The following is a 27,335-nucleotide window of genomic DNA, read 5'->3' as shown; positions in this document are numbered from 1 at the left end:
ATTGCTACAGATGCCTTAAACTATGCACAAAGCTAAGTGACCAAATTTGTTTTTGATTTGAAAAAAAAATAATAAAAAAAGTGCATTGTTTACGTATTCCTCCCTCTACTAAAACATTACCCACTGATGGGTTTTTGATGGGAAAAGGAGAAAATGTTTTTTAGGGCAAAATTAAAGGACTAATTTTAAACTTAAAACATTCCATTTTTGTAATTTGTTTTACATCGTTTTAAGTACAGTAAGCACAACTGTAATCTAGTTTCAGAAACTGGTGCTTTCTTTTAGTTCATTTGTATTTCCCTGTTATTATTGTAAAAGACTGTTTATTAATTCTGTTTACAGTTTGTTGCAACAGCCATTTTTGGAAGAGAGCTTCAGCGTAAAGCCATTTGTAAAGGCTTTGCCATATTCATTTAATATGTGCCTGTTGCTGTTAACTTTTAATTAATAAAACAAAATCTTTTCACATTATGCTCCTGTACATTTAAGTTATGATTGAGTCCAGCGTTGTGGAAAGGTAGCTAAGGTTGCAGTCAGCTTCCACTGTAAAACTAAGCCAACTTTTGGATTTGAAAATACTAGTCCTCGTATGCCAAAATTTATTGCCTCTTGGAGCTTGGCCTTTTACTGTTTGAAAAGCAAATCCTGACTTACCTGATTGTTTCCCTTCTAAAACTGTTTATTATTCTTTCATGTTCCCTGAAGTAGTATCATTAATCTCAAAGTGGCCATGTTTAAAGAAATAAATTTCTAATGAAACCTGTCTTTTGAGCCTGCGTGAACTTCCTTCGCTGTCAGTACAAGTTCTTGATGATGACTCCAACAGAGAAGGATCAGATGGGACAATGAGCTCTGGTTGTAATTTAAAGGAGAGAAGAGCCACTTTTAACAGGTTGACTTTGAAAGGGTGTTTAAAGCTGGGAGAACACAGAAGTAACAATTGTGTGTAACTTACTACAGAGCAACACTGCCTTAAATGTGGAAAAATACTGATTCTTCTTGGACCTTTTGAATGAAACATATGTCAAGCCTGCAGCTATTTTCAAAATGACCACTAAAATCAGGATCTGATGATGCCTTCTGTGACACATTTATAAAAAATGAACTTGGTTTAAAGAACATCAACTGCATTTTAAGTTTTGCTACTTGTTACAGGCATATGCTAATATGTAAGTTTAATGAAAATTAAGATTAATAATTTTACAAATAGGTATATAAAGTATTTCAATATAGTATCTATAAAGAGCCTGTGATTTTTAACATTGTGTGAACTTGCTGTCCTTTGCTCTGACAGGACCAAGAAGAGTTTCTCAAAGTGTAAAATAGGAGTAGTTCTGTTCTAATCCACCCTTCCTAGAAAGGGAGTATTTTGTCTTTTCCTACCAAACTGGATTTAGAACGACTAGTTCTAATCTCACCTCCTTGTGTGTGTGGGAAGCATCTGGCATTGGACTTGAATTAAAAAAAGAAAATGCCCTTTCTATGCTGGCTGTAAATGCCTTCTACAAATCTACACTGAACTTTAACATTCCTGCAGCTTCCGCATTTCACGGGAGAGCCGAGAGCCCGCACATGCTAGGCACAGGACCTAGAGTCCCACGGCCACTAGCAGTCCCTGAAGGCCAGAAACCTGCTGGGGGAGGGGGCCAGCCCCCCCCACCTGTTCCAATTCACAGATCTGCTCCCAGCACTGTTCTGGACACAGACACAGACACACCTCACGTTATGTCCAAGGGCCCTGCCCAGCCTCCACGGTGGGCCTTAGTTTGAGCACTTGAGGTGTTTTTCTGTGAGCAGTGGAATTCCATGTAATTTCAAGTAAAAAGATACAAATTAAGGTACTTTATAAGACATGGCAACTTTGTGATTTTATTTTCTTGCAGAGATGACACTTTTGCAGTAATTTTACATCACTGCTAAAGCTCACCTCATTTCTGGTGCTGGATACCCCAGTTCAGATGGACAGTGTCTGGGCGGTTCTCATGCTTTAGCCTGGTTTAATAGGTCAAGTGACATCCTGGATTTTACAAGTTAATGATTTAATTGGACTGCAGAGGACCTGAGTGTACCTGGGGATAGAGAGGCTGTTGAACAAGTTTCTTCCTGCTATCCTTGTGGTGAGGCATAGACTCCTCACTGGTTCCTGAGAACCTTCCAGACAACCAGACTGTTACTGCACAGCAAGGTAAGCAAAGCAGCCCTGGAGGAGATGCAAGGAGTCTGTCACTAGATGATTTATAGTCACTGTAACAGAATGGAAACTTACATTATTGTGGCTGCTATCATTTGTACAGAGTACCACAAATCAAATATGCCATTTTTATTTTATCTGCTTTTAATTTTATATAGTGGCAATAGAGCATAAAATACAAAACTTAAAACCAAAGTCAACTTTCACAAAGGTGTTTTAAAGGCACTTAAAAGACCTGAAGGATTGAATGACCAATCAGTAGCACTGATGGCAGAGCACTTTGGAAGGAAGTCATGTTGTGTACATATTAACACCATTTCAAGTACCACACCAGAAAACAAAGATCCTCTGTGTACAACCTACATTCCAGTTATAAGCAGCAAAGCTTCCTCATCTTCAGTAGCCTTGTCAGAGCCATTCAGCTGTCTTTATTAAATAATTGCTGCTTTTGCATTTTCCTAGGAAACAGAAGCTCCCAGAGAGGCAGTTGTACTTGTCCCAGTAGCCAGGATCAGCTTAGAGCACCAAAAATACCCAGGCTCAGCTTTTTCAATGCTCATCCATGGTCAGAGCAAACCATGGCTTTGTTTCAGTGTGAACCTCAATGGCACCTCTTGGTTCCTGAACAGCTATTTTCACCCTGACTTGTACTTTCAGCTTGAGTCTTTTACACCTGTGACTGGAGACATGAGCTCAGGTGGTTGGTACAGGTGTGGCAGGAAATGGCTGCTGCATCAAGGCCCCGGAAGGGCTTATCCCATCTCTTCCCAGCAAACAGGGCCATGAGGGCTCGTGCAAGCCCCATCTGCCAGAAAGCCAGGGAGCCAAGTTGGGGAGGTGTCTGTGAGCACGTCCTAGAGCAGCAGAGATGAGCTGCTTTTGGCAACTTGCACCCCACAGTACTTAATACCTTTGTTTTCTTATCTACACCACTTTTTGCTAATTAACACATACTTTAATCTGCTGCTGACTATTTCAAATTCCCTTCACTACCTATTGACAGAGGCTCCCACAGCATGATTTTACTCTTTATAATGGCCACAGGACGATGCAAGCAGGTTTTACTCTCTTACCCTTGCAAGCTCAGGAGAAACAAACAAAAAGCCCTGCACAAAAATATACTACCATGTAAAATTTAGGTGACCTCTGCAGCAGGTTCAAGTTTTCGCTTTGTTTCGGTAAGAAGCAGAGTGCCTCCAGTTTTTCTTTGGGCTAAAAATTTGCTACAGTTAAGTTTAAAAGAAAGACTTCAACATGAAGGTTTCAGTATCAAATTACACATTGTAGTGCAAATTATAGGTAGAGCTCACATAAAACTGGTATTAACTTAAGGGTGTATCACCGTCATTAATAACATGTACACAAATGTTTAAGTTGGTCAGTTATGCACAAAAAATGTTGTATATATAACTTAGTGTTAAGAAACTAAACCCATCACATAAATCTGAGTGGAAAGCCAGGCTGGGATATAAAATTAATACCTGAGTATAATGGTCCAATTTATTCCCCCTGATAAATCACATACATACAAACATGTTTAGTGCCTCATTTCTACATTTCACATTAGGTCTTTCTGTGCTGTAAGAAAGAGACCGCTCAGTACTAGTGCTATTTGCAACATAAAATATTTTATACAAAGCAGCTTAACAGTCTTTTGCAGAATAATCTTTAACACTAAGATTTTTCAATTAAAGTCTTCATTTTTCCTGTAGACTTCAGCATGTGTGGTCCAAACTGGAAAGAAAACCAGAAACATATTCAGATTGCTTTCAACAGGACCCTTGTTGAACTACTATCTATCCAAGTAGTAAAAGCAGAACTTGGGCAGAAATAATTTCCTTTATCACCCTGCTTCTCTGCATGTGGATGTCACAAAGCGAAGGAAAACCTGGTGTTAGCAACAACTGAAATTGCTCAGAGGAGGGAGCCAACGACCTTCTGGAGCAGGGCTGGAGGCAGCTTGGTGTACCACAGTAAAATAAGGAGCTAGACACAGTTAATGTTACACCGTGACAACCAACTTCTCTAGAACCGGTTAACAGTGTTTCTGGTCTTACTCTACCCTGCATTTCTGTACAAGTCCTTTTCAAAACTGTCATAGAAAGACACCATACAAGTCTGATCTAACAAAGTTAGATACTGGTAAGAAACAGATGGACAGGTTTTATTAGCTTATTATGGATCAACGTTTTATCATTTAATGAAAACCTTAAATTTTCTTAGCTCCTGAAGATTTGATGATCCTTCACCTCAAAAGGGGGACTGAATTTCAAAACTAGAAAATAAGGAAAAAACCCTGTGTGAGTAAACATTGCCAACTCATGTTCTTAATGCATGAGAGATGCTGAGGAGATGTGATTAATTCTTGGGAAATATCTAGCCTCTTATTTGAGAAGAACAGCTTGAACATTACAGAAATAAAACAGTAGAGGCCAAAAGGCAAGTAAGTCAACATTAATTAGTTGAAGTACTCAAAATTCCTGAGATTTGTGGCGTGTGGAAATGTTATTTTCCTTAAAACTTAATTCAGAGCAGAGCCAGCTTTTGGACTTTTATGTGCATTTTTTTTTTGATTGCACAAATGAAGAAAAATCACTCTTTACTCTTCCTCTCTGTTTCCATAGCACAAGGCTTCAAGGATTACTGACAAACAAAACTGATCTATTCCAGGCTGTTTTTTAAGTGTACATTGATAGAGATTTGTATTTTGAATGTTCACTGCTTAAAAACCAACCATCTGAAATAAATTAGAAGCCGTTAATAACTTGTGCCAGGAGGTGGACTTTAAATACAATTTCATTTTAACATTCTCACACTGTAAAGAAACTACTTTCATACACTCAGCATTTCCAATTATTAGAATAAACTCCCTATACCAAGGAACCATGATCCAGCAGGAATTCTGAACAATTTGTTTTCCAAATTCCTAGGAATGTCTGACATGTTTCAGGATCTTGCTTCAAAGTTTCACTGTATCAGCTGAATGGTTAAGGTTGGTAGTACCAGGCAAACTCAGTTCAGACTGGAATCGATGGGAGCCCTTAGCAATGGTTTTCTGAATATCAGATGCTTGTGGCAACAGAAAACATTTTTGTTTTAAAAAAATAACAAAACTGTAACAGGACTTTTTAAAGGTTGGGCCGAGACAGCGCACAAAGCTAAGATTGCCACTAAAAATATATGATTGCCAAAAGTCCTGGCACATCAGTAGTGCTTCACAGGGTTTTGGGGACAGAGATGCTGACTTGTGTAACATCTACATATGTTAGCAGAAAGACGTAAGTAGGTTTGCACAACTAGAATTCAGTCCAAGGATGTGTTCAGAATTACAGTACTCACCAGCACCTCAGTCTGTGTCTTTGTTTCAGCCTTTGGAATCACTTTTTCTGTTTCTTGGCTATCGTTTCGGTATCGATAAGCAAATTTCTTTTTGAGAGCTTCTGCTATTAATGATGCAGGATCTGCAGGCTGAGACACTTTAGATTTTGTACCTTCTAAGGGTCTAGAAAAGAAAATGGCATCAGCATCTGTGTCACCCTGAAACAGTTTTGAGTCACAGAAACAAATCACTAATGCCAATCTTGGTCCATTGACATTTATTACCTTTTTACTGAGCGCAGTTTCACGCTGTTCATGTCTTTGAGGATTTCTAGCATGTTTGGTACTTCAGGCTTCTTTGGGCCGTTTTCCACCACATTCTGGCCAGCGTTCATTTTTTTGTTTTTCCTCTCTTTAATGAGATCAATTGCAGACTTACTCCGACCCAGACCTGAGGGAGGGGGTGGAGGCAGAGGAGGAGGAGGTGGTGGTGGCGGTGGTGGCGGACCAGGGACAGCAGCTGAAGCAAGTGGACTTGACCCAACTACAAATAAAACATGCACTGCAAGTCAGTTTACTTTCCCCTTCACATGTCACAAATACTCAGGTGAGAAAATCACTGCAGTAACTTCAACTGCGTCGCCTCTGCCACCTTTAGATTGTCACGTAACTTCTTCATTCCTAAACCACCTAAGCAGACTCAGCTAAAAGCCACATGAAAATCCTTCTTGAAAAGTTAGACACATCCTTTGAAATTCCAGCCGTAATTCCAGGTGCATTTGTGTCTTTACTACAGTGGGACTGACACCACACATCTTTTAGTTATTCTCTGCCATAATGTTACCAGTATTTCCCTTTCTTCTCAGAGGCTGCTACTGAACTAGAAGTCACAATCTGCTACAGGAGCAGCGATTCTTCCAACTTATCATCACAAATAAGGAATTACTGTACAAGATTTTTAAATGTAAATTTCAGAGCTCAAACAGTGCTTAAATTAAAGCTTATTCCATCTGTCTGAGGTTGAGGATTTTTAAGCCAGTTACTTATCTGTCTCTACTCATAGAGAATCTCACAATAACCTTGATTTTGAGTTCCATGTATGCTTTAGGTAAAAATAGTTATAATATATATGTTATAAATATATTCTCAGTAATAACCTGACAAATAAATGAAGAAACCTCTGTTTAATTGCACCTTTAAAAAACAAAGAGAAAAATCAGATCAAACCAGAGTTCTGAGGCTTGGAGTATAAAGTCTGTAAAGATATTTATAGGGATAAAACAGTAGAGTCTACTCCGTGTATCTGAAGGCAAACACACGGCGTCATTACCATGTTCTACCAGAAGAGGGAGGTAAAGATGGTAAAATTAAATTTAATTTCCCTAATAAATACAGGTAAAGGGAAAAAAATCAAAATAAGTTTATAGTTATTTCACATGTCCCCACCCTCCCACCCTCTAATTAAAATTCCAGTGATACCAGGTGATCCTTAAAACTATTTCACAGTTTTGAATATGAGCAGTTCAGGAAAAACAAAGTAACTGCTATCAATTAACAGCTAAAGGAGCATCTGAAAAATCAGAATATGATTTTATACACAAACATAGGCAAAGCTGTACTTGTTAAGTGACCTTAGGAAAGAGTGACAACCAAATACTTGTCATCTGCAGCCGACAAGGGCCATCTCCTGCTAATCTTTGAAGACTTAAAACTGAAAGGAGTCAGAGGTGGTGGAAAGAGGAGGAAGAAATTCAGGAAAAGAATTATTCTGTTTGCTACCAGAAACAGTGCACCACTTTTGGTTCCATATGGACAATGTGTCTGGTCCCAGAGATGATTGCAGTAAACAATTAATTGCCTTTTCTGTTACTTGAGATGTATATTACATATTCCAAAAGCATAATTAGCATCTTGTATGAATACTTAATGATATCAGAGAGCCTATTTCCTTACTGAAGGGAAAGACTTCAGTGTCAGTAATTAAGTTACATTCTTTTAGTTTGGTTTAAGCCATCATGTTTATCATGAGCTTTGCTCTGAAAGCTGTTTAATACTTCTTTACTCATTCACAGATTCAGAACTTTGGCAGATTTACAGACAAACATGAAGACTTTAAGAATACTAAAAAATACAGAAAATCTGGCAAGTCACTTGTCTTCAAGACCTATTCTGTACCCCTTGGTTATTGTGCCAAACTAACCAAAACAATATGGAGAAGAAGTGCTTGGTGCTGCAGTAACTCACAAAAAAGAATTAGCACAATATTAATTACAAAAGGAACACATTCAGTAAGCAATTTTTGCTAAGCAAATTTAATACCTGTTGTCAAGTTCTGCTGTTCTTGCAAGGTTACAATTTTGGCTATTTGTGCTCTTAAAGAGGCCAGTTCATTTTCTAGGGCGCTGATCTTCTGTAGTGCTTCTTCGTTTGCCATCACCGCGCTCCTGGGCACTGGTTCCTCTCCTGACGGGCTTTGCAAGGACGTTTGTCTGTGTGGGGACTTCCTGGAAGGATGTGCTTCGCCTGGAAGAGGCTGGGTTGTTTTTGACCAAACTTCTGATCTGTAACAAAAATATCGTAACGTATTTTAAAGGCTTTGAAATAGACAAAAACTAAACCAATGCTACCTACAAATCAGGGGTACAAGATGAAAACCTGACTTCACAATTGTTTCTATGAAAATCACTTCCATGAAGACCTTAAATAGTTTAAGGTAAATAAGAGCTTCACATCCTTTCTAATTTGCATCACGAGCTGCGTTCCTTCTCTTCCCCCAGACAGCGTTTTGTACAATCCTTGGTTTCCGCAAAAAGAAGGAATACATTTCCCCTTATCCTAATCTATTTCTCTGCCTCAAACCTATTGTATATTTTATTTGAATTAAGATTATCTTCTCTTAAATGTTATTTTTCCCCATGGGCAGCAAATAACCATTTGCAGTTGATTCCTTTGAAGAAAGAAGAGTCTCTTAGTTCCCACAGGGTATTTTTTTGTAGTATTTGGATTTCTGAATTTTTAATTTTTTTTTAATTTTTCAATTTCAGTACCACTAGGAAATATGGAATACATGAAACAGCTCAGTGATGCAGAGACTGCTTGTCAGTTGATGGGAAAGGGTCTCATACCTTGTTTTCTAACACAATATTTAGAACTAGAGAGAAGAAAATTTCATAAAGTTTTCAAGAGTCTGTGACCTTCCCTCTGCTTCTCACAAGAAAATGCAGCTATGTTGCCTTCCCATAATACCCACCAAAGCTCAAGCCATGTTAAACTGAGGCATTACTGAGCATCTGCTCAAACAAGTCCAAATAGCCCTTATAAGCACACCAGCATTTTAAAACCATTTATCTCAAGAATCTGAGGAACCTGATTGAGTTAAAGATGTCCTTGCTTATTGCAGGGGACTTGGACTAGGTGGCTTTAAAAGTTCCTTCCAATGCAAGCTGTTCTATGATTCTGTAAGTAGAATTGATAAGGATTGATGGATTGCTAAGGATTGATGAACAAATTATCATAAACTTTAAAACACAAAATGTGGCCACATACTTAATACCTCAATTCTCCGTAATGTCGATCCCCAAACTTCTCAGGAATGCCAGGATTCCATGGTTTATTTAAAGAGGAGAGTGAGAACAGGGGCTCAGAAAAGCACTTTTTGAAATGGGTAGAATGGTTCCAGGCTAACTCAGCCCAAGTGCCCCATCTCTCTGGATTCATGGATGAAGCTACTGTGGGTGCTCATCATGTTAGATCTGCAGTTGTGCTAGACCCAAAGCAAGAGCCAAGATTTAAGAAAAAGCCCTGTGCTCTGACCACATCAAACCAGATTAGATACACATTTAAGTCTTCTATGACACTGACAAAAACCATCAGCACAGCTTGCAGAACTTGCAGAAATTTGATCAAGGAGAATTGAATATTATCATGGATGATGAAATTTAGGTGTTGTTACCTAGACAGGAATAGAGAGCAACTAAAGCAGAGAACAGGATACCTCCTATAGCAGCCACCTCCCTGCTCTCCCCAGGTAAGGTCTAAGGACACAGTGGTCTCTTCACTCCTTAAAACTTGCCTTCCAGAAACTCTTTGAAGGAGCAGAATAGCTAAATAACAAAAGGTATTTTGTGCTCAGAGCAGTAAAAGAGTTTTAAGGAGATGTCTTGATTGGAATCTAACACTATGGGAAAATATTATGCCGGAGTTGTCACTACTGCTCTGACTAGGGGTAGAGGAAAAATGATTTGTCATTTAGTTGCTTCCTCTATAAAACTGTATTCACAGGAAAAAAAAAAACTACGTCTGCAAGGCTGTTTACTAAATTTTACAGTGGATAAATATTTAACAGTAACACCTATGTGATCCTGTCGAAACAGAGAATTTCAATTGCCTGGAAAACACCTAATGCATACCAGCTCCACTACTAATACTGTGCAGACGTAACAAACAGTGCACACTGAAATACTCCTATTTGCTAAGTAATTCACTTCCCGTGCTCCATCATAAGCTGTTTGCCTTAAGGTCACTATGTATCTGCAGGATTATTTTAGTTCCATCCCACATCCATCTGTCCCTGCTCCCCCCTTCCCATGCAGACATTTCAGCAAATATGCAGTCCTACATCTTCTCTAATAGGTTCTTTGAAGCACCAAGGAGCCATTCTCCCTGTTGTCTCCATTAAATGTAATAGCTTTACAAGTTCAATCCTTAAACAAAATACTTCTGCGCAAACAAAAGCAGTATCGGACAGTTAATTTCCTTGGTATTAAACAGACTTCAGGAACAGTGTTTCCCAAGCAAGTGCTGATTTCTGTGACTCCCCTCTGAGTTTGTGAAATTAATGTGGCGGTGCCAGAATGTTTGTTACGCAAAGCTTCACTGTAGCAAGTCATGTTGGAGGGCATCTAGGTCATTACTAACCTATTTTATGCTTTCAAATTAAGAACAATATCCTCCTGTAATCTCTGAAGCCAACAATCTGTGCCCTTATCTGACAGATTAGTTTGTTTAGAAGAAAAACCTCCTCAGCCCAACAAAACTGTACTTTTATTTCTGGACAGTCTGAGCAGCAACCTGAATAGAATGGAATAGAGAACTTCATCCCTTCAGCCAGACTGTTTCATGTAGTGACAGTGCTGTGTAGAACCCTTGGTCCAACACAGCAGTACCTATCGCATCATTCTGGACACAGGTGCTCACATGCTTCCCTGCCAGGTTTTGTTATGAAGATTAAAGGTGTGAAACACAAACCACAAATTTTTCATGTACTTAGCAGACTGCAGAGCCTTAACCAGAAAGGTGAAAAACAACGTGCCAATTACAGGATTGCCAGAACGACCATTGCTGCTAATGAGGAAGCTGTACAGTTCACTGCCCCATGGTAATGACAATCTCAGGAGAACTGGAGAATCACTGCTAGCAATTGTGCCATAGCACAGCAGGCATTTTCATTGCTTGAAGCTATTGTGTGCACTTCTTTGTAATACATAAATAAAATCCAGAGTCTTCCTTGTATAATGCCAACTTCCTGTACGTTTTCCAACAAGTCTTGGTTTCATAATCTTATTAGTCTAACCTCTACTACTTCTTTTCCAGACCCCTATCTCTGTCTCTTCTCCCAGCATTCAAGTGCTCTCTGTAATTGTAATGCACAGTAGATTGTCACTGGAGAGAAGTGGTTTCTTCTTCTCAGTTTGGAAGTTCAGAGAGATTTCAGAAATATACCTGAGCCTTGTAGAGACTTCACCTTCTTCTTCAGCAATCCATCCCACATCAGCAAAGGAGGCCACAGCATCTTCTCTGAGTTGAGCAGGACTGCTTCCTTCCGTGACATGAGACATAAGCTAAATTTTAAAGGCAAGATTAAAGGTTTTAGAGTAAATACTCACAGCTCAAGTCACATTTATGTTACCCAGTACTTCTACCGAGGCTACATGTAACTATTAACATACACATGCACAAAACACATCTGTAGACTTGAAACACTTATTTCTGTCCTGTGCTCAGTCCAGAACCATTTCACTGACTTCAAACTATTCAATCATTCTGCTGAACACTCTGCAGAAGTTCATGGCTAGCTACATATACCATCACATGATGCTAATGAACACTAAAAATCCAATGCATATTGTTACCTTTAAGACAAACAAACGATATTCTCACACAGTTTTCTATATTAACTCAAATACTATGTTTTAAAATTATATTAATGACCAGTAGTTAAAAAAAGACATTAAGGCTGCCAATTCTTCTTAAGTATTTTCCTCTGATTTAGTATTATTTTTAAAGTGAAATTCTGCCAAAGCTTCCCCTTCTCTTCAACCTCCAAATTTCTGTACAAGAAGTATGTACATTGCACAGAGGGAAAAGCAAACAAGCAAAGCAACCCCAAAACCAGGCAAAAAGCCAATTCTACCAGCTCAGTAATCACAAAAACTTTGAGTGAGAGGTAGGATGCAATCATAACATTATATATTACGTGCCATTACAACATGCCAAACAAAGGGACCATTTTCCAGCATGGCCATTAACTTTACAGCTGTTTGAAGCCAAAGGTGAGCAAAGCTTCAGAGACTGGAACCTTTCTTCAATTTCCAGTTAAGTGACCTGAATGGTGATTTGAAAAATTGTTTGGACCATCAATGCTTGCTCCATAGTTGCAACTCAACAAAATGGTTTCAAACCTATTTTGAAATACTGGCTGCTTCCTCAGGTCAGTTGAGGGCATGTGTTCAGAGTGACTGGACTCCTGAGTAGCTGGGGCCCCATATCTCAGCAGATAAAAGCTACTGAAACAACTTTCAGTAATTTGTTCCGCTCAATCTTTCACCTTGAGTTCTGAAACTCCAACGCACCAGCTTTTGATTGTATTCCATAGAAACAGAGAACGGTTAAGGTAGAAAAAGCCCTCTAAGATCACTGAGTCCAGCTGTTAACCAAACACTACCAACAAACCCACAGCCAAATCTGCATGAATTGTTGCAGCTGCTCAAGTGCTGCCTGTGGCCAGCAATACTGACAAAGATGGTGGCAGTAGGTGCCAGTCTGTGAGGACAGTCTGCATCCAGCCCATTAGTACTTAGGTCAATTTTCAAGGCAACCCCACTCTGTAAAAGCAAACTACTATGAAATGTTAGCATTAATCTATTAGCATTAATGATTTGTAGCAGATCTATCACAGTAGGACTGCAGCCTGGATGAGGCGAAACAGTTTCAGAAGAACATCCACATGTATTTTAGTAGTAGCCTCTGATACAGAAGCGTCAGGAAGAGAAAAGTTGTGGGCTTAGGGCTGTTTTTTTCCCCAGGAGTTGTTGCAAACAGCCTTAGAAATTGAGATTAGTTGCCTCCACCTCACACTCTTACTTGTATGAGAGTCTTTATCACAGCTCCCAGGAGTGTGTATTGGCACCATCAGATCATTTGGAAACAACAGGGTTTTTTCCAGGTAGCATCAGCACAGATGGTAATATGTTTATCACATTAACAGTTGTGCCTAATACCATTACAGTCTGCCTCTCTTTAAAGCAGTCTAGAGAATACTATAATGCATGCTAGGATTTTTCCTATTTGAGGTTTCCTTGGCATTTTTCTTTTAAAAAATGAATAGAAATTTTCAAGACCACAGCATTTGTTTTAATGTTAATGGCAATTAAAAATAATCTGTAATACATTAGCCACTTCTTACAGGTGATACAGATTTTTCCGGCATCAATATTACCATCAAAAGACTGAAACCTTTTAAATAAAGGCACTACACATACTTGAATCAAAAATAATTTTCCAAATCAACAGTAAGGAATATATTTACCACTGCCAAAATTCCTGCATTATGAGATAAATAACTTCTAATCCAAGATTTAGTAGTAAGCCTTCTGTTATATTGTGATAAAAGTTTCTTCTTAATTTTAATTCATATTTATATGTAAACAGAATCTGCTTGTTACCCCATATACAGATGTTTCTTTTCTCCATCCCTAAAAACAACAAAGCCTTCCTCAGCAGTGGAATTTGAATTTCAAGTTAATGCAAGATTTTTACTTTAATTTAAAGATGAAAAGCCAATACCCATCTCTCAAAACCTTAACCTGCCTGTAAATACCTCTGTCACTACCCTATTCCTCCAGTCAATCCCAGCTGAAGAAAACCTGAACAACTGCTCTGCCAGCACCTAAAACTGAGAACAGGGAACAGAGGCCCAGTTCTACTGGATGGCAGGAATCAAATGAATCAGTGCTGTAGCCTGCTTTTCTTTCTCTGGAAACTGTGAAGTTGCTTCCCCCACTTCTTCCTTCGCAGGCTTTTTGCCTTAGCGTGCACGTATGGTGCACACACAGACACGCCTGAGGGCTGCAGACCCATCACGGATTTCTGAAGACACTGTACTGCTCTGGCACCTCGAGTTGGGACACATAAAGAACCATCGAGTGCAACTCCCAAAGAAAGAAAGAGTCAGCCTCGCCAGTGTTTCCGCCCGGTTTCGAACCGGGGACCTTTCGCGTGTTAGGCGAACGTGATAACCACTACACTACGGAAACGCCGCTCGGCAGCGAGCAGGGAAGGTTCCCTGCTCTTTTGTTTGCTCCAGGAAGTGCAAAGCAGCAGAGATATTTTTAGACACTTGAGGACAGAATAAAAACCTCTTCTTTCAAAATACTAATACAGTTGTGTGTTAAAATTTGGAAAGACTTGAAGTAAGACAACTTTGCTGTGATTTTTCAAATTAGCCCCGTAAATTCAGATGTTTGTTACATGCACACCAGTTTATTAGGAGACTTCCACTGAGTGATCACGTATCCATCAGACAGGAGAAGCACGGGACTAAAACAGAGATGCTGTAGCTGAAGGATGCTATCTTGAGAGATACTACTCTAGGTTTGGTTGAATCTACCTAGGCTATACTGGCAAGTTTAATTTTATTTTCTCCTAAAGACTACACATAAATCTAAAAAATATGACACACAAAAGATTTATATGAACTATTTTCATTTGTTCATGCTATATAGAGTACATAAGGTACATAAGCTTTGCCACCTCTTACTGAATATGTAAGCAGCATTTAGCAGTATTTAGTATTTAGCAGTTAATTTAAATGTTGACTATGACAAGATACACAGTCAGTAGACATCAAAAATCAAAATGTTTGGCTACTATTATTTTTTCAGACTAGCTGAACAAAAACATGCTAGAAGGTAAGTATGAACATTACAGAGAGATTCTTTCAATGAGTCTCATCCATTTATCATAAGGAAAACACCGACCTGTGGAAAGTCTGCTGCTCTGGGGTTAGAAACACTGATTACATACATGCACCCTCAGATGATGCAAGTAAGATTTGATCTGTTTTTTTAAATAGAGTGACTTACAGCAAGGTTCAGTTCATGGTCCTTTCATAACAGAGCTAAAGCTGGCAAGAAAGAAAGAGGAAGAGATAGCTATAGGAAAGCATCAGTTGCAACAGCACGAAAACAATTGAGATCAGTATTGAACTTCACTACAGAATCTTAATGCTGAGATAAAGACACAAAAAACAGATGTTAGCATCACACTTAACATGTTCAACAATTTATATATTAAAATAGTTTAGAGTCTGCACAAACCATACAAATTTTAATGTGTTTCAAGGCTCAAATTTTGAAATTCCTATTTCTAATTAAATCAACTCTCACAACTGTATTTCTGTTTTCAGGATCCTTTCCGTTCATCTCATGGAAGGTGAATGCTTATTTAGTGTACACACAAAGCTGAAAGAATGTCTCTTTAAGGGTACCAAGAGGCAAATATTATATTTATCTTAACAGAATCACTACCAAAACTTATTTATGTATTTATTTACTTAAACACTAAAAATAATCAGGAAGAGATTCCTCAGATATATCTTACCATTCCTTGCAAGAACATGAACCAAAAATGTCTTCTTTTATGTACCATATTAAGAAAAGTCAGTATTATACTATCTGCAAACAAGCATCATCCTCCCTTATATGGCCTTTACAGTACAGAAAATCAGACACACAGAACTTCACTACCTTTTAAATCTGAGGCACAGGGAGCCTTCTTGCTGGCAAAACACCTACTAATTACATATTCAAAAGTTTAATCCAGCATGCAATTTGTTGTCCTTACCTGCACAAAACCCCACATCCCTTTATTTATATTTTTTTCAGCAAGCCACTAAAAATGCGAGATGATTGTCCCCAGCTTTCTCAGAGTAATTTTTTAAGAGAGGCAAAATGTTAGCATGGCTTTTACTATCACACCAATAAGGCTTCTATGGTAATCTGAACTATCTGGTTTTGCTACTGTAATTTCAAGTCTAAATATTGTTCATACATTTAATTTATGATAAAGAAATTAATTTAAACATTGAAAAATTTAGCAGTGTGGAAAGTACTTTATCTTAGTGTGGCAGCTGATTCCTTCCATTCATCTTTACACTCCCCACCCTTGCTCAGCCCACGAAACATTCCTCTCTCTGCTTGAATTTCAAACACTAAATTTCTCCAATTCTATATCCACCCCCTACCCCTAACACCAGAGTTGAAGAGATTGTGTGTAACAGCTTCCATTTTCCCATCTGTTCCTGAAAGACTCATTATAGAAATCATGAGTTTTCTCTTTCTTAAGCTTTTGCACTTGCTCTTTACCCTACCCTTTCACCTACACAGTGCTAGCCTTGTATTTTACACAAAAGCAAACAGGGTACTCATGTTATCTTGTTACCAATTTTTCGATTTCTGATAAAGTTGTTTATTTTCCCAAGTATTTTTAATACTGTTCATTTTTACATGCCTCTTAAGCCTAGCTTATAAGTACTGTTTATATAAATAAGTTTCATTTTTCTCTTTTACAATATTTTTTCCAACTTATTTGGAAAAAATCTGAAACGGAAGCAGAGAGAACTTAAGCAGGCTAATTCTCCTATGTCTGGTTTATCATACATCTTTTACAAACCTTCTAGCCATGAGAAAATCCCTTTATCAGTACAGCAAAACACAAATTCTAAGCTGTTAAGAACACCTACCTGAAAGTGAACTCTTGGACACTGTATAAGAGAGAGGTTAGTACCAATTTTTCTTACAATACTCCGAGATGAACCATAAGGCTTTCTTGACCAAAGCATCTGCATGGGAAAAAATAAAGAAGCCAGCTGTTAAGAGAACTGATTTTTGTATCATATTGTAATAGTTTTCCCTTATTCTTCCATACCATGCTTTTGCTAGATGTATTTAGTAATTCCTTTCATGCTAGAGTAGGATATAACGTTTATACACTGAATTCTGTCCCAGTGAACTCCTAACATCCTATCCCCAAATGGGCAAATACATTGTACATCATCAGTACAGTACAGCTAGGGCTGCTTAAAGTCAAGACAGCCTTTGTATTAAGTCTAAAGACATAACAAGACATCAGGTAATGCAGAAGACTTCAGGAGCTGAAAGTATCTTCATAAACATAATATTCCAAGTTTCAAGACAATAAAGAACGTAGATTCAGTCAGACACCTCCTTTTATAGGGTTTCAAGAAAAGCCACTCAATCATTAAAAATCCATAAAATCACATAATTCTTCATTTCTTAAAACGACTTTTTTTTTTTTTTTTTAAATTAAGAGCTCTTCTAAAACAGGAATAGTATCTACTATTCTTAATGGAAGTGTCAGCTACAATAAATATGAAAATGTAACTGTGAAATTGAAGAGCAAAGGAAAGTAAAAAGGGGAAAATATATTGAACTTTTTGTAGGAAAGGAACTTTGTCCCCTGCCCAAAAAATAATAGATTCAACTAGAGAAAACTGCCCATAGCAGTTCAACATACCAGGCTTCATTATAACTGTTTCTACTACAATTTACATTTCCACTACGGTGTTTCAACAGGGATTAAATTTGCTTCTTTTTGTTATATTTAGAATTTATGAAAGGAAGTAAAATGGGAGTTTAATCCTAGGAGAATACTACAAAACGAGCTGGAACAGAAGCAAACGCCCCAGAGAGAAGTAGGAAAGACTTCAGCACAGGCAAAGGCAACAAAATGGCAATGGAAACAAGAAAAAGAGTAATGAGAAGACTCTAATACAGGGTACACTGTTAGCGAACAATTAGAACACTGTATGGTAATTTTAACAACTTGGCCAGTGTTTTATTATGGCTGTAAATAAGAATTTACTAGCCAGAGCTTAGTTTTTAAGAGATCACAGCTTCATGCAAACTTGACATCCTGATAGAAGGTTGCCCAACAAAGAAAAGAGGAAAAATCCAGGCTATTTTGGATTGGCAATGGCAATATTGCCTGTATGATAACTGTAATGGTGCTGTGGGAGTGCATAACATATGGGTGCCTATTTTGATATACGAAGCAAAGATCACTACTCATAGATGTTGAAGTTTCTACTAAAAAGGAAAGTTTATGTTCCATGGTATTAATCCCCAGATCATTTCACAAACTTCACACAAACATTTTGCCTATTTCTAATTTCTATCGTTCCTTCCACTGGCTTTACTAAAATGTAAAAATTTTGACAAAATAAATGTGCACTGCACATATGTTAGGCTACATCCTCACAACAGAGCTGCAACTTTGCCACACAGATCTATTTTTTTTCCATTCTATAAAAAAATACACTCTCTTGCTTAGTACACTGCTAAGCTGTACAAATTTTTCAATGCAGAGTAGTCTTTTGATGCTGCATTTTGGTTGCCTCAACAAAGACCTCAGATTTGTGCCTATCACTTTACTGTTTGTTTACATGTCTGAACAAACAGCAGGTAGATCAGTGGCTTTCAAAAACAAGTCACCAACAAATAGCACCACAGTAATACTCTCATTATTCACAACTGATTCTGATTAAAGCAGAACTGTTGGCAAGAGACTCAAAGTGATGGGGCATTGGAACAAATAATGCCAGTCAAAGGAAGGTTTAATTAGTTGCAGAAGTACTTCCACAACAGCAAGAGAGTCTAGACTACATGCTCTATTGCCAACACAAATGTAATGCATTTTAAACGAGCAGCAAAACTTGTTTAGATATTGCTCAGACCACAGACAAGTTTCTGACTACTACTCAAAAATATCTGGTTTCCAAATGCCCTTGGGGCTCTTCAACAACAATGGCTTGGTGCACCAAAATGCTGAACGACTCAGTTTTGGTAATACACGATATGCCAGGACATTATTTTCAGAAAACTGCATGCAAACTGTGCCACAAGGGATGCAAGTAAAGTCAGTTCCCTGCTCAGCTGAGCTGAAGTCTCAGCACTGCTCTAACCAAGTTCACACAACTTCTTGTTGACTTGAAGCACTAGCTGAGCAAGTCTACAAAATGCTACTTAGTCATACACCCCTATTGCATCAGTGTTCTGCTGTTGTCCAGAACAGCTGAGATTTGTAACATAACTGTGTTATCTCAAGCTTGATGTAAGTAGAGAATGGGAAGAAACAGATTAAAAAACTGTTCCTCTCCCTATTTAGACTGAAAATGCTGAATTACCAGTGTCGTAATGCAACATATTCTTAAACTTTGAGTTTTCAGTTACACAGAATCTCAGATCAAAATTCAAATAAAATACTAAAATACAGATTCTTGTAAATTTTAATTTACACTGTATAAACAATTTGCTCTCCATAGAGTCCCAAGACTGATAAAAGGTTCTACCATAATAATACTGACTAAATACTGCACATAGCTGTTAAGGATTTCCCCATTTTTAAAACATTTAAAAATTTCAAAAACTTACAGGGATTACTGCACTGAAGTCAATATTTGTACTTAAAATAGCTTCCTAAAGGTACCAGTGACAGAGCAGTTGATCTGTGGCAGCTCTCTGTCTCTCTCTGCTAAGCACTCAAAGAAAACCTTCTATATAGTATCCCCCAAGAGGAGAACTATGCAGGCCTATTCCTCTGCTTACCCAGAAAAGAACACAGCTGTACTGCTCTTATGTACTGTTACACCTCCAGAACAGGTAACTATAACACAGAAGTGGCAAATGTAGCACATTTATAATCATGTCAGTTTCATGGAGCTTTTTGTATCTCCAAGGTAAGAACAAGAAATAAGATTATATTTTTATCACTGTTAAAAAATAAGATGAAATTCTCCTTCAGCTTCAAAACACACACGGAAGTCCAGCATGAAAAACAGTGTTTATAAAGTAAACAGTTTATTAGAACCAGAAGCAACTGCATAGTACTTTTAACACATTTATTACTCAATATTTCAGTGTCCAAGTCATAAACTTGATGACTTTTCAGCAATGCAGAATCATCCCAGTATCAAGTATACTTCAAGTGTTCTTCCAGATAAGCACAAGCTAAAAAACACAAAGTGCTTTCTAGACCTTATTTTCTGAAAACATAAAGGAAGTTTGAAACACTTACTGAATCCATGTTCAATCCAATTTGTTCAAAAGCCATCCTAATTAAGCGCTTCAGCCAGCAAATCATCTGGACTGGAAAAGGCCTTTCCGAACTTGGATTTAAGCCTTCCAAACCTACAAGGCTGCCAAGGTTCCATAGTAGTTCTGAAATGAGACACATAAGAGGTTTAGATGCATGTTGTGGAACATGTACTGAAGTGCTATATTCCTGAAAAACCAAGTTTTAGATACAAGACAGATTACATCAAATCCTCATTCTGTAAAGCAAAGGTGTTCAAAGGGCATCTACTTAAAAGTCTTAGGTAACAAAGACTTTTTAGTAGTGTAATTTTTAGAGAATCATAGGATTGTTTGAGTTGGAAGGGAGCTTAAAAGTCATCCAGTTCCAACCCTCTTGCCACATGCAGGAACACATTGCACTAGATCAGGTGGCACAGGGCCCCTTCCAGCCTGGCCATGAATATTACAGGAATGGGGTATCCACAATTTTTTTGGGAACCTGTCTCAGTGCATCAGCACCCTCATGGTGGTACATATCTAATCCAAACCTATCCTCTCTCAGCTTAAAGCAATTGCCCTTTGTTCTATCACAAAATGCCCTTGTAAAAAGTTCCTCTCCAGCTCTCTTGTAGACCCCTCCAGGTACTAGAAAGAAATCCAAGCCATTGTAAAGTTAACAATTAAGAAGTTGGGGAAATGATTGCTCACTTGAGCTTGGACAGATGATGGCACTGAACAACTATAAGTGAGCATCAAGCCCTATGGAATGCCTGCAGATGGGGATTAGCGCTGAGATTGAAGTGTCATACTCATATCTAAAACTCATTTCTATGCAGGAACAGACTGCAGAAAGCTGATCACCTCTCTTGATTCACATTCTCTGACAGCTTTGTTGTTCCTTCCTTTTTCCTACAACTAAGAAGGAAACATGAAAAAATGACTAATGCAGGAAAATGACAGGAAATACTGTAGATGTAAGATGCGAAAATATTCAAGCAGTTTATAAAAATTAAGCAGATTTCAAATTTTGTCAATTTATATACACTTCCATTCACTTGATTTAAGATGGCATTATTTATCCTCTAGTGAAAATAGTGTACTTTTTCTTTAACTGTGTTCTACACCAGTCATAACCTGGGTGCCACTGAGAAGTGTATACCACCAAAACCAGGAACGGAAGCCACAGATTTAGATTTACTTTTGTTTTGTGTATCAGGCTGGACACAACACTCTGTGATCCACCCTGAGCAATGTATTTGTAGTATGAAACAACAGTTTTGCTGAAGCCACTCTATATACAGACAGGGATGACTAAAGCAGTGTAGCAGCAAGGAACTGGTACTTGGGAAGTTTGAAAGTCAGGAGATGGAAAAGCTCTGCTGTCTGGAAGTGCCCACAAGCCCTATAGTTAAACCATCATTGTTTCCATTACAATTTTTTTTCAACGGTTTACAGTTCCTTAGTAATAACTTAACTTCTTGTGGAAACTTGGCAGAAACAGTACAACCATACAGTTATCTTTTTTTTAGACAGGCTTAAAAACCAGTTAATATTAGTTTCTCATCATCACAGGATTTTCTTTTGTTTGTGACTAAGGTCGGAAGAAACTATTAATCTACACCAGGAGATTAAAATGAAAACTGCAACTGTTACAAGAAAAACAATAAGGAAGAATAATGACCTAGCTACCAAAGAGCCATGAATACACACTACAGTCATCTACTTGATCTATTATTCCTTTAGGCATCTGTTATTCTTCCCTTACACATCCTACTAGATGGATCTTGGATCTCATTGCACCTGCTGTGTTCTTAAAACAGGAAGAACACAATGCCCCACATTGGATTTGACATAGTATCTGGCATTTTAGCATGCAGTGACATAAAACAGAGAGGAATGCTCCTTTAAAAGAGGAAACCTGTTCCAAAGGTGTAATTACATGTGATATACTCCACCTCATTCCAAAGTCCAGACTTGTTCAACAAGCAGCATGGAAATCAAAGGAAGAAAAACGAAAGCTGTGTCAAGACAAATTCAAACAAAAAAGTAAAAGGTAGAGAGAGTATTGCTGAGCAACTGCAAAGACAGGGCTGACTCAGGAAGGCAGGTGATAGGACTAAAAGAAATTACTGTATCCTGATAAATTGGTCTTTCAGCCAGCTCATACATTTAAAAGAAGTCTGAGTCAGGTTTTCTGACAGGCAAAGAAGAAAATGTATGATTTTGTTTCTGATCAAATGAGATGCCCAAGTCTAACAACAGAGATAATTTAGACAGAAGTGAAAAGGGAGTGTTAGAACTTCCTCCAAAGAAATCAGAGCAGGTCTAGAAAGTTTTCATGGGTTTAAGAAACTTAAAGACAAACAGGTAAAAGAACAACACAGAACCTGACAAGATAACCAATTAAAAGCACAAAACCAGATGTAGAAAAAAAGTAGCACAACATGAGGATGACAGCACATTATAAATGTGAATTAGTAAACTAAAAAGGCAAGCTACAAAATGGGTTCCATCTTACAGGCATAAAGAAATCCTACACATACTAGCAGTAAGAGACAAGAGAGACAACCATGATGTAACAGGAAAGAAAGCAGTGAGTGATATGGATAGTCAGTATGTATTCAGTGTTTTCACCTGACAATGGCAGATAAGAGAGACAGGTGTTAGCATGGATAACATACAATGCTGACAAGTTATAAGCACCAGGACAACAGTATCTAGTGAATTTCACCTTGCAAAGTTAAAAAACTTGTCAAAGCAATTTTTGGAATATTGATAATTAATTTCATAAACTTGTTCAATGGGATTCCAAAAGCCCAGGAATAAAAGAAGGAGCCTGATGACACAAAGCATTGGACATAGTCCAAAGCACTTATCCTGCCCTAAAATATTAAGGCGACCCTTTATAATTCCAGGTTCTAAGACTTTGATGACTGAACACAAAAGAGCATTCATTCAACAAAACAACTACTTCAGTAAAATGAATATTTATAGTTCACTTTGTAAGTCATTGTTTCCCCTGTAGCCTAAATACTTAAAGCACCTGAGACTGGGGTCATCAATACCTTGCTCTTGTCAATGATCTGTCAGTCTGTTTTTGCAGAAGAAAGTGACTTAAATCAGTCTGTAAAAGTGCAGAGTACCACCCGGTTCCTGGATTAGCTTCCTTAGTTTGTGGCATTAAGAAAAAACACCATGTTTGAACAACCTCCAGCTAATCTATTATCTAAAAGAAAAAATGTTTCTAAGTATATCAGATATTTTTATATGATTATGAGTTTATAGAATTATCTCCAGGCAACTTTCATACTTATTTTTTTTCAGACTATGTTGCACTATACCTTTTTTCACAAAACTCAGCTATTTCACAATTAGTTTGTGTGCCAAGAACAGACAGGGTTCATTCCAAAAGAAACTGCTGGACAGTGGGAATGAAAGCATTAGCAAATTCTTCTCTCATGTTCTGTATACATGCCATTTTCAGAAGCAGGAGTTAAATGTTTATTGCTTTTAGTAAACAGAATAATACCGTTTTTAAAACATTGACCTTTGTAGTATTTATCCTCTGTCTTCTTGGTGCTACCTACAGTAAAAATAGTTTAATTTAAAAAAATTTCCATAACTCAATTACTACAATGAAGAGCCCTGAGTAATAGTAATGTTGCCATAAAAAAATGATCCTTCTGCTCTGCCTCAGCAAAACTATTACATGGTCATAGACAAGATTACCAAGACGTTCAAAGAGCAGTAACACAAAGAATTACATTTCACTGCATAAAGCATGAAGGGGTTGGAATTTCATGGGTTCGTTTCAACAAAACCCAGAAATTAGCAATGCTGAAGAACTTTCTTACAGATATGGAAATATGGAGGAATTCCTTGGTTTAGAAATGAGGAGATCTAAATTTCCAAGCCCCCTGGAGCTTGTTTGCCTCTACTTTTCCTAACCACTTTTGCAGGCTCTGTTCAATACTCTCATATCAAATATCAAGTCTACAAAGCTGAGATAATACCATTTATAAATTATAAAGAGTTCATTAAATAAATATGAAAGCTCTGGAGTCTGTATACATAAGGTATAATATGCTGTAAATATGAACACAAGCCCTTTGCCATGCTTTCATGTGAGTCCTATACTCAAAAGATTAAAGAGAAATCAGATGCAACTGCTTTCAAATTGAAATTCTTCTATGAGTTTTTGCAATGTTGTATTTGTCAAAGTCCCTTGCAGAAAATGAGTTCTTGCTCTTCGAAAGAAATATGCTATTCATATTTTTTTACTGAAGGTTTCTCTCATTCACTTAAGATCCATACAAACATAAAAGAGAATGACTTAATGGAATTGATGGAGCAGATTAGCCTTAACAAAAAATAAACAAAGGCATGAAATTTGAAAAATGAAAGGTGTAGCCTCTAAATTGAAAAGGCATAACATTAAGAAGTATAAAATTTTCAAAGAAGCATGGGTTCAAAGGAATACCAACCACATAAAAAAATCAAATGCAAAAAGACCAAGCTCCTCCTTATTTTAGCAAGAACTAGAGCAAGCATATCTCCTCAGTCTTTCAGACTGCCACATGACCCAAGTTCATCTAATAAAATTACATCTATAAGGAAACATTATTAAAAAAGTAATAAAGGAAGATAAAGCAAAAAAAAACATTATCACAACAGCCAAATGGGCAGGATTAATCTTCGGATAAAGGACCAGACTCTGTCCCAAACTGACACAAACCAGCTATAAGCAAAATAAATATGCATTTGGCAGAGGTCATATAGCAGAAACAGAAGTCTGTTTCTTGGTGTGGAAGCTACAAATAATGAAACACCCTAGTACTAACAGAAACACCTGTTTGAAAAGATATGAAGAGAGAGATAAAACTCAGTGAATACTACAGGGATAATCTAAGCTAGTATTGGTATGAAATTTAAAGGAGGAGTTGAAAATCATACATATTTGAAACAGAAGTTGCTAAAGTTTTCTTAAAAATATAGCCCAATCATATTTACCTGAATGTGCAAAACCCTATTAATCAGATTTTATTCATGCTATCCTATCTTGACAACTAAGGTCAGATTAAAAAAAAATCCATGTTTCAGCATTAGTTTAATCAAAAGCCTTTGCTCAGCAATGATCATACCTGCACAGTGCACTACAACACCACTTAGAGGAAAGTGAAACCCTTCAACACTTACAGACCATAAGGTATTATATGATAGAGACCACCAAACAACTACACTTCCCTGCCAGACAGAGAAACCTCCCCACCAGCTGCTGTGAATGTCAATCTTTCTGCTACAGCTTTGAGAGACAACAGCAGGTAAGCCTTATAAACAAAAAGGTCTGTTTGTCTGAAAAAGCATTTAAAATGTCCAATTTCCACCGCCAGTTATCTGTGTGTGCCGAGTTCCTACACACAGCAATCATATTTTAGCTAGTGACCCCTACAAAGCACATTATTTGCATTAAACAACAAGTAAACAAAACTTTTAGACCTAATATGCAGATAACTCAGCTGCCCCGTTTTTATCACCTAGGTAAAAGCCCGTGGGCATCAGAAGACATAATTCCTATTCACTTGATTATTTTAAGTCTTGCCTTCACAAGAGCTGCTGAGCACTCTAAGGACAGCATGTTAATATTAATGAAGCACTGCTGACGCTGTCAGGCAGAGATCAATGCACTACGATTGATTTCAGCATTCTACTCACCCTCAATATTTGGAATTTCAACAGCTCGTTACACAAAATGAAAACACGCACCCAACAAGTTATTTATTTACGATCACTACAGAAGACCCTGAGCACGGCAGCAGTATCACTAAAGGTGCACAAAGCAAGCAGCTTAAGTTTACAGAAAAGAGAAATAAAACCACCATACCCCTTAGGGCTCGTTTTTTCTCTTATACGCCAACTCTCTATTTTAAAGCCTCCTTAAAAGACTTCCCTCAAACTCCTCCACATTATCGCCACATCATCTTTTATTTACATTATTTCCCGCGACCTGTCACCTTCTCATCACTGCAGTTCTCCTGCACGAACAAAAGCTTCGGTCCAGCACTCCGAGGCGCTTCCACGGTCCTGCTCGGCACCTGCCCTGCCCGGGACAGGCCCGAAAAAGGGGACGGCCCTGCCCGGGGAGAGCAGGGCCGCCCCGAGCGGCCTGTACGTGGTTTCAGGCAAGTTTCCCCTCCCGCACCGTCCCTCGGCCGGGATCGGCCGCGCCAAGAAGGGCTGCCCAGGGGGAAGGGGCTGCCTAGAAGGAAAGGGAGAACCACGAGCCGCCACCACCGCCGCCGCCCCCACCCCCGCCTCGCCTCACCCGCCGCCGCGGCCACCGCGCTGCCTCACCCGCTGCTCNGGATGGATGGATGATGGATGGATGGATAGATAGATAGATAGATAGATAATGTGACATGTTCCATAATGATTCATGCCATTATGGAAACACACCATGGGATCCGTATAACCAGAACACTGATCTTAAAGTAAAACACAGACATAAGACAAAGGAAAATATAATGATTTCATTATATTTGTTTAAATCCCTTTGCTGTGAATTACTAGATTTTGCTTTTATGTATTTTTACCACTACGTAATTGTTTTAATTATGAAGTATCCACTCTTTATGTATAAAACACCAGCAGGCTTGTGCGAACACATAAAAACTTATTACTGCTGTTACCTGCTTGCTAGAAGTGTAACCTGGCAAATGTTGACTTGGGAAATAGCCAACATATTGGGACCCGATTGTGGTGGGTTATTTATAAGATAAATGGGTATTTACATAAATGGCTCCGCAGCGAGCCCGCCGCGGCCCGCTCTTCAACTCTCGCGAGATCTCGACTGATATTTATAGTTTCTGTCTTCTCGCGGGATCTCATAGCTATATCTTGGGCTCGTGCGGCTGCCGCCCCCTCTTCTCTGCCGCCGGAAGGCCTCGTTTCTGTGTGCGGCCTTCACCCGCCTCCGTCCGCCTTCATCCGCCTTCATCCGCCTTCATCCGCCTTCACCGGGCGCCATCCGCCGCCGCGATGCCGCCCAAGTTCGATCCCAATGAGATCCCGGCCAATCGTAGGCCGGCGGCGGGCGCGGGAGGCGGGACGTGGCGCGCGTTGTGGGCGTGAGGCACTACCCGGCAGGCGCCGAGCCGGCAGCGGGCGGGGGAGCCGCCCCGCCCCGCCGGTCACGTGAGCAGGGCCCGCCAATAGGCGCGGGCCGCCGGGAGTGCAGCCGGGCCGCCGAGTTTCGGTCCCGCTGCCACAGCCGTGTGCGGGTCGGTATCATCTACCTGGCAACAAGTGAACGGGGTACAGGACGCAGCTTAAAAGCTATGGAGGTTGAGGTTGCACATCAAGAAGGATTTTTTCACAAAACGGGGACGTTGCAATGGGCTGCCCTGGGAGGTGGTGGAGTCACCATCTCCAGAGGTGTATGAGAAAGGCTGGATGTG

General features: G+C 38.7%; 1 protein-coding gene and 1 non-coding gene across 6 annotated transcripts; both read right to left on the bottom strand.

Annotated features, from left to right (window-relative positions):
- Positions 1-295: 295 nt before the first annotated feature.
- Positions 296-26,241, bottom strand: MTFR1 (mitochondrial fission regulator 1). Of its 5 annotated transcripts, none has more exons than XM_015617898.3 (8): positions 26,204-26,241; positions 19,883-20,025; positions 16,530-16,628; positions 11,231-11,349; positions 7,829-8,070; positions 5,795-6,053; positions 5,531-5,693; positions 296-3,925 (listed from the first exon to the last, which is right to left on the bottom strand). In XM_015617898.3, the coding sequence occupies exons 2-8, from the start codon at positions 19,946-19,948 to the stop codon at positions 3,866-3,868; spliced, it is 1,008 nt and encodes a 335-aa protein (XP_015473384.1). In that variant the 5' UTR covers positions 19,949-20,025; positions 26,204-26,241; the 3' UTR covers positions 296-3,865. The 5 variants fall into 5 exon arrangements, with proteins under 5 accessions (XP_015473384.1, XP_015473386.1, XP_015473385.1 ...); XM_015617900.3 differs by lacking the exon at positions 26,204-26,241 and adding an exon at positions 25,871-26,131; XM_015617899.3 differs by lacking the exon at positions 26,204-26,241 and adding an exon at positions 25,893-26,131.
- Positions 13,971-14,043, bottom strand: TRNAV-AAC. The gene has a single exon. It is a non-coding gene; the product is annotated as a tRNA-Val (tRNA).
- Positions 26,242-27,335: the final 1,094 nt, after the last annotated feature.

The sequence above is a fragment of the Parus major genome, chromosome 2 (genome assembly GCF_001522545.3).
Source record: "Parus major isolate Abel chromosome 2, Parus_major1.1, whole genome shotgun sequence".
NCBI classification, from domain to species: Eukaryota; Metazoa; Chordata; class Aves; order Passeriformes; family Paridae; genus Parus; species Parus major.
The sequence above is the reverse complement of the archived record's forward strand: the minus strand, read 5'-3'. Positions and strand labels throughout refer to the sequence as shown.